Genomic DNA, 8,445 nt, shown 5'->3' with positions numbered 1-8,445 from the left:
TTTCTCCGATCACAAATGCAGACATGGTTTTATGTTTATGCGGCGCGATGCGGCGCGATGCAATGCAGCGCATCAAAAGACAGTATAAGTCATTATAATCCGTAATTATGTCCCCACTGGATGCAACAAATGCCTCGTTTGTAATGGGTTTTATTGGTTTTGTCTCGTCGTGCCGGGAGACGGCATCACAGTATGGTAAGGGGCGTAACATTTCCGTCTCACGCTTGAGGTATTTGGCCAATCACAACACACTGGATAGCTGGCCAATCAGAGCACACCTAGCTTTTCAGACCGATGAGCTTTGTAAAAATTGATCGATCGTTTCAGAAAGGCGGGGCATAGAGAAGCAACAATAATGTACAGTATGTGGAAAATAATGTGTTTTTTGAACCTTAAACTGCATAAACACATTTCATTACACCAAATACACAAAATAATGTTCTTTTTAGCAACATCATATGACCCCTTTAAATATCTGATGACTCAATAAATGCAATTCACCTTTATTACTCAAGGTGGCACTGTTTGATAAACAACGATGACATGATGTTTCACTCATAATTACGGCAGGCATAAAACAAACGAATATCATCAGCAAAAACTGAACTGGCTTGAATGGCTTTACTGCAGAGCAATTACTATACGCAATGAAATATAAGTGTCACTGTCATTTGATGCTGGATGTGGTGAATAAGCTGCCAGTGATCAAAATATTGATTTTGAAGTCCCTGAAAATTATAATTTTGAGAATATGGTTGAGAGCATGAATGTGAGGCAGATGCTGAATGTACTGTGGAAGTGACGATGACAGTGATGGTAAAATCATTTGAACCCTTCAAATTGAACCCTTCTAAGCTTGTAAAGGTAACCAAATATGCTTTATTTTATTCTTTTGTAATTGTTATTAAAATATCAGGAGAAATGTATGCCATTGCAGCAGTTAGAGGTCCATCCGTGTTGGATATCTAGGTCCGGGTCGCTAAAGACCCGAATATGTAATAATGACTGTTGAAACATCCATGCATTTAAGGGTTAATTCATCCCTTCTTGTCAGTTTCATTGATTTAGCTAAATCGTGGCCAAGTTTTATTTATTTGTTTCTTTTTTTAGCTAAGTAATGGGAACGAAATAATACAGTGCTCACGTTTTATTTTAAGGGTTAATTCATCCCTTCTTGTCAGTTTCATTGATTTAGCTAAATCATGGCCAAGTTTTATTTATTTGTTTCTTTTTTAGCTAAGTAATGGGAACGAAATAATACAGTGCTCGCGTTTTACTCCATCCGTGTTGGATATCTAGGTCCGGGTCGCTAAAGACCCGAATATGTAATAATGACTGTTGAAACATCCATGCATTTAAGGGTTAATTCATCCCTTCTTGTCAGTTTCATTGATTTAGCTAAATCATGGCCAAGTTTTATTTATTTGTTTCTTTTTTAGCTAAGTAATGGGAACGAAATAATACAGTGCTCGCGTTTTACTAAAATTAAATGTAAGAATATGGTAGCACTTTATTTTAAGGACCAATTCTCACTATTAACTAGTTGACTATTAGCATGCATATTACTAACATATTGGCTGTTTATTAGTACTTATGAAGCACATATTAATGTTTTATTCTGCATGCACATTTAGATCCCTTAATCAATGTTCCCTCTATTTTTTTTCTTGCTGAGCAAAAAATGTCCCTATTGGGCGGACATTTCAGCCACCTGAGCAAAAATATTCTTTATACTAGACCTGTCCACCACACACACAAAAGTGTGTAACTTTTAACTGTAATATGCTATTTATATTTGATTTGACCCTTGATGTAACTTAATGATGCATATTTTAGGTTACCTGAGAAAACATTTTTACAGTGCTGTGTTACTTACCAAGAAATTATATTTAAAAATCATTAAAAAAAATCTCACGAAGAGGAGTTCAATTCTTAATAATAATATAATATAATATAATATAGCTAATATGAAAAAATGAAGCAGTTATTGTTCATGAATTCCCTTTTTGATGTTAATTATTTTTAGATTTTATAATATAATATTTATTGAAAATATTAGTTTTTTATATTATATATTTTCAAAAAACGTGAACATGTGAATTCTTTTAGTTATCTAAACATCCCCATGTAGTAGAATTTGCACACTACTGTAAATGTCTCAGAGTTTTGTTGCCATTCTGTGCCCATCATCTGCTATTTCCACCACTTAATCAAGCCACTCTTCTTTAAAACACAATGACATTTTATTTCACGTCATTACATTAGTGTTGGCTCTCGTGTTGAGCTATTTCTTCCGCAAACATTGCAGTATTCGATTTCTACAGCGACTCATTAGACGCACATCATTCTCTTTCTATAAAACCTGTAAACTGCATTCACCAGTTCTAACTCTATAGCAACACCAACTCTATAGTGGTTTGTCCGAGCATTGCAATTATTTCGCACTTAACTAGACTTCAATCACATGGCTTTCCCAACTTATTTTTGTGTCTGTCCTGTGCGCAGCATGTAATTTCTTCTGCATGGTCGCGACAAATGAAGTGCGCGGCCGTGCACGCGCACAGATTAGAGGGAACATTGCCCTTAATCCACCCCATACCTAAACTTAACAACTACCTTACTAACTATTAATACTGAATATGTGTTCCCTATTCTAAAGTGTTACCAAGAATATTAACTGATATTCAGCATATAAACCCATGTAGGCACATTGAACAGACTACAACTTTTATTGCTCCGATGCAAAGTTAGACCACCCTTTCTTTATTTTAAAGTTATATATCATATGTTTCATATGATACTGCACATCTGTTAAATGTGTAAAAATCTAAAATATGGTGTAGTACTGTGTAGCGTAGAGTAAACATAAGCACAGGCTCGACATTTACATTTACTATTTGTTCTAACAAACGCAGACAAGTTAACAATAAATTTGCTTCTGTCTGTGAATATGAATTATTTTAACTACATTGTTTTTCTTTGATTTTAAATGTAACCCATTGGCAAGGCAAAGCTGACTGCCATTTCCGAAAATGCGCTTTAAAGTGTTCGCTTCATAACTTGTAGTTAATTTGTGATTATTGTTGTGATTATTTCTATTCAAAATCTTGCTTGCAGTGAACTTTCATGTGAAAATTCATGTTTGGTGTGAAAGTCCCTTAAATCTTTATCTGTGTTCCTAAATACCTCAGTATGTTCAGCTGACAGTTTGAACTTGTCAGTCCAGCAGACAGCAGCTTCACTCCTGAATCCAGCAAGTCATTGTTACTCAGGTCCAGCTCTCTCAGATGGGCTTTTGATGATTGTAGAGCTGAAGACAAACTTTCACAGCACTGACCAGTGAGATTACAGCTGACCAATCTAAACAGAAAAAAATGAGGAAGCAATTAACTTCTGTCACAACAACGTTTACAATATAACAACTTTACAATTTAACATTTACAATAATCTTTAAAATATTATATATTACACATGAAAAAGTGTTTTGTGCTGTTTTCACACATAACGAGATTTGAACTCTGTAAATTGATTCTGTTGTTTCACTGATATCTGACCGTGTAAATGTGGCCATAGAGGCATTCTTTAAATTCATACAATGGTCTGTAAATGTTATCTAATCACACAAGTGAAAATTACAAGTTGTTGACCAATGCCAGTACAATACATAAAGGGCAGAGATAAAGAGCTTGTAACACTCCAAAGAGAAAGGAAAAATTGAAATCGCATCATATGACCCCTTTAATGCCAGCATATAAGATGTGAAACAGAATAGGCTGTTTTCACTCTTGGTTTGATTGTTTGGTCTGAACTAAATTCTCCCTCTTCCCTTCTCCCACAGATCTGTTTTTACATTGATTGTTTGCGGTCACAAGTACCACTGTGAGTACTAGCTGCAGCTAGTATGCAGGCCATAAACTTTAAACATGGTGGAGGAGAGAAACTAGTAGTACTGTAAGAGTAGCTGTAGTACTATAAAGTTTTATTCATTTTTCCCACACCTTTTTCCTGAAGTTACAGTCATGTATAGTTATGTATATAAATAACCATTTGATGCATTTTCTATGTATTGAACACAGCAAAAATAGCATTCATTTGACCAAAATGTAGGAATCATCAGCCAGCTGAATATCTAGATAGGACGGTGAATGTTTATATAGTAACCAATGAATGGAATGCTACATCTTATTCAAAACCTGTTGGATAATGGCTAAATATCTTCTATACTATTTGGTTTAAATAAGATTTCCCCAAGAAACAGGCAAGAATGAACTCATGAATGGGCCATCCACTATGATCCCTGCTCTTTCTGATAACAAAGCTCTTGAACACAACAAACTCGTAATTACAACTTCAAAAGTGGGAAGTAGGAAGTGTCTGAGCATGTGAAGCCAGAGCATAATTGACAGTAGTGGTTCCTAATCCTGGTCCTGGAGAACCCTTAACAAAACACATTTTAGATGTCTCTCTAATCTAGCATACCTTATTCAACTCAACAGCTCATTAGTAAAGACTCCCAAGACCTTAAATGTGTGTGTCAGATAAGACATCAAAACGTGTGCAGTGTTAGGGGTTCTCCAGGAGCAGGACTGGGAACCACTGATCCACAGGGTAGCGAATAACAAGGATAAGTCTGTATTCAGACTAAACACCGAGTGAGTGAGGAGTGAGAATGGCTTTTGTAGAAGTGAGATTCAAACCTCGACCGCAAATCGAGGCAAAAATCTGGGCAAAAATTGTGCAGTGTATTCCAGCCTCAAGATGTCCTTACTCTGATTATTGGCTATAATCACATTATTGGAGAATATGTAAATATAGTCAGTAAGTTAATCTACAGTATTTGAACACAGTGAATGAGTAACTGTGAAAGTCAAACCTCAGTATGTTCACTTGACAGTGTGAACTCTTTAGTGCAACAGAGAGCAGCTTCACTTTTGAATCCTGCAGGTCGTTGTTACTCAGGTCCAGCTCTCTCAGATGGGAGTCTGATGATTGTAGAGCTGAAGACAAACTTTCACAGTGTTGATCAGAGAGACCACATCCAGCAAGTCTATAACAGGATGACACAGTAATAAAGAGATGAATGGTTAAAAACTAGGCATTACGCACTAAACGATAACAGAGGATAACAGACTTTCAAATCATTCTGAACACAGCAATGGCATCATTACTGCTGCCATTAAACTCACCGGCAAAGCCCAGAGATGAGCAGTGTTTCAGGCTCATTTGAGCTGCCCTCATGCACCCCACAAAATACCTGTCATCCATTTCAAACAGACTTCTACTCTACCAGTACCACCCACACGTGGTTTATTCAATTATCCAAATTGTTCAAAGCTTTTCTTGTGAATAACAGGGTGTCTTTAGCTTTTATTTCACTACTGTTACCTATTTTGCTAGTCTAGTCTTTATATTTCTTTTTTTTTGACCACTAATACTTTGTTTGGGGTATTAACAGTTTGAACTTTGAATCTTTCATTCTGAATGTGAGATGGTTGAAAACATCCTTTCCACACAACTGTGCTTCTACTGTCTACTGTTCAGTGTGCTTTCAACTGTTATATAATTTCTGCTTCAATGCCCATGGGAGGAACAGATGATTTTATTCACATTTTGTTCTATGAATAAACACGGTCATGATTTGATAGATGAATTAGTTCAAACAAACCTGTTTCTTCTGTGATGACATAAATTAGTGTGATGACATGAATGAATACTCACAGAGCTTTTCTGCAGTTTCTCACAGCTGGTAACAGTCTCCGTCTTCCCTCAGATGATGTATTATATTTCATGAGATCAAACTCATCCAGCACCTCCTCTGACATCTGAAGCATATATGCGATTGCTGAACAGTGATTAGGAGCGAGTTTCTTCTCCGAGTGTTTGTCTGATTTCACAAAATGCTGAATCTCTCTGTAAAGATTCTGATCTTTAACTTCCAGCAGACAGAGGAACATATTGATAGATTGTTCAGCTGAGAGACGTTTATTTCCCTTGATTTTGTGCTTAACGTGTTTTTTTATTTTTCTTATTGTTTCTGAGCTATTCTCTGTGCATGTCAAAAGAGCCTGTAAGACTCTCTGATTGGACTCCAGTGAGACCCCCAACAGGAACCGCAGAAAAAGATCTAGGTGTCCATTTTTACTCTGAAGAGTTTTTTGAACTGCTGATACTAGCAGCTCACGCAAAGGGCTTTTTTCAGATGTGTATGTCTCATGTTTATCATTCAGAAACAACTTCAGTGGCTCCATGTTCTTTAACAGATGGGAGTAAAAAACATAGAAAGCAGCCAGAAACTCCTGAAAGCTCAGATGTATGAAACAGTAGACTTTCCTCTGATGAAACACAGATTCCTCTTTAAAGATTTCAGTGCAAATCCCAGAATACACTGAGGCATCAGCGACAACTATGCCGCTCTCTCTCAGGTCCTCCTCATAGAACATAACATTGCCCTTCATCAGCTGTTTGAAAGCCAGTTCAGCAAGTTTCACAATCACTTCTCTGTTGGACTGCAGGGGTTTTCCTGGATGTCTCTTCTCATATTTCTGATTCCTCATGTTTATCTGAGTGAGTAGGAAATGGATGTACATTTCAGTCAGAGTTTGAGGGATTTCTGCACTCAGATCTTCTTTTAGGAGCTTCTGAAGCACAGTGGATGAGATCCAGCAGAAGACGGGGATGTGGCACATGATGTGGAGGCTTCTTGCTCTTCTGATGTGTGAGATGATTCTGCTGGCTTGATGCTGGTCACTGATTCTCTTCCTGAAATATTCCTCCTTCTGAGGCTCATTGAATCCCTGAATTTCTGTCAGACGGTTGATGTATTTGGAGGGGATCTGATTGGCTGCTGCTGGTCTGGTGGTGATCCAGATGAGAGCAGAGGGAAGTAGCTTTCCTTTCATCAGTTTTGACATCAGTACACCCACTGATGAAGTCTCAGTCACATCACAAGCTTTCTGAGCGTCTGAAAACATCAGTGTGAGTCTGCTTTCATCCAGACCATCAAAGATAAACACAACTTTACACTCCTTGTAAATCTTTGAGTCCAGATCTTGAAGTTCAGGGTGAAAGTCCAGCAGAAGTCTATGAAGACTGTACTGATGATCTCTGATCAAGTTCAGCTCTCGAAATGGAAGCACAAACATGAAATCTACATCCTGATTGGCTTTTCCCTCGGCCCAGTCCAGAATGAACTTCTGCACAGAGACGGTTTTTCCAATTCCAGCAATGCCTTTAGTAAGAACAGTCTTGATTCGGTCTTTCTCCTCACGTCCTGGTTCAGCTGAGGCTTTAAAGATGTCATTGCAGTAGATTGGAGTGTCTTGTGAGCATTGTGTTCTGGCTTTTTTGTCCATCTGTAAAATCTCATGTTCTTCATTCACTCCTTCACTCTCTCCCTCTATAATGTAGAGCTGTGTGTAGATCGTGTTCAGGAAGGTTTGATTCTCTTGTAGTTTGACTCCCTCACATAATCTCTCATACTTGTTCTTCATGCTAGTTTTGTGTTGGTTTTTGACTCTCTGTAGTTCATCATCTACTGATTGGTGAGATTCCTTCTGCAGGTCTGCAGTCTGATCATCTCTATCCACACAGCAGAGACAAGAAGAATAAGACAAAGAATGAATGAGAGCATGAGCAACAAGTTCTTCGAGTAAAGTTATGTATGTCATTCTTAAAACAAGTCAGGACACAATAAACACAGGGGTTAAAGCAAAAAAAAACGTTTTTCCGGGGGCGGGGTGGGGTGCAATGACTGTGGCAACTTTAACATCTGAAAGGATACTATGGCAAAGATATTGCTTCCCTTATTCAAACGGATTTTTTTTTTCATGAATATATGGTTGAAAAATTCCTGCTTCACTGCTCACTGCTTATCGACACTTTTAATACTATTTTTAAGAAATTTTCAATGACAAAATATGTCTTTTAATTACAAAAAGTAAAACAATGCAGTTGTATTTAGAAATACTTTAACTAATCTAGGGCTGTAACTAATGATTATTTTGGTAATCAAGTAATCTACTGATTATTTTGACAATTGAGTAATCTGATAGTTTTTAGTAACAGACCTAAGTGAAAACCAGGCTTTAGTATGACTATTTATATATAAACTAACGATGAGGCAATAATAATTGGCTCAAATAAAGTATCAAAACCAAGTAATTACATTGTGTTTTAACAGTGTTGTTCAATAAAACCATGTAATATGCCTATACATAATATGAATTTAACCAACTTAAGTACATTATGTATTATAACAAATACCTGCAGAGGGCGCCAACGGCCTGGTGACGTTTCACTTTACAGCGTGATTTAATGATGTTTAAATCCATTACATTTTAATATTTGGCCACATGCAAACTCAGAAACTTTTATTTTGATATCGCGATGTACAAAAAATGGCATATTTAGAAATATGATGTATTCTCCTGTGTTGGCAAAGGTTTA

General features: G+C 37.0%; 1 protein-coding gene across 1 annotated transcript in view; it reads right to left on the bottom strand.

The window, feature by feature from the left end:
* The window catches only part of LOC107690967 (NACHT, LRR and PYD domains-containing protein 12-like), a 19,663-nt gene that overhangs the window by 5,418 nt on the left and 5,800 nt on the right, over nt 1-8,445 (bottom strand). The window contains exons 5-7 of the mRNA XM_016489406.1: nt 5,719-7,578; nt 4,874-5,047; nt 3,187-3,360 (exon numbers count right to left, since the gene is read on the bottom strand). Coding sequence (XP_016344892.1) covers nt 3,187-3,360; nt 4,874-5,047; nt 5,719-7,578 — 2,208 coding nt within the window. The remainder of the gene's footprint in view (nt 1-3,186; nt 3,361-4,873; nt 5,048-5,718; nt 7,579-8,445) is intronic.

The sequence above is a fragment of the Sinocyclocheilus anshuiensis genome, unplaced genomic scaffold (genome assembly GCF_001515605.1).
Source record: "Sinocyclocheilus anshuiensis isolate Anshui unplaced genomic scaffold, SAMN03320099.WGS_v1.1 scaffold66, whole genome shotgun sequence".
NCBI classification, from domain to species: Eukaryota; Metazoa; Chordata; class Actinopteri; order Cypriniformes; family Cyprinidae; genus Sinocyclocheilus; species Sinocyclocheilus anshuiensis.
This window is presented reverse-complemented; position numbering and strand designations above follow the sequence as displayed.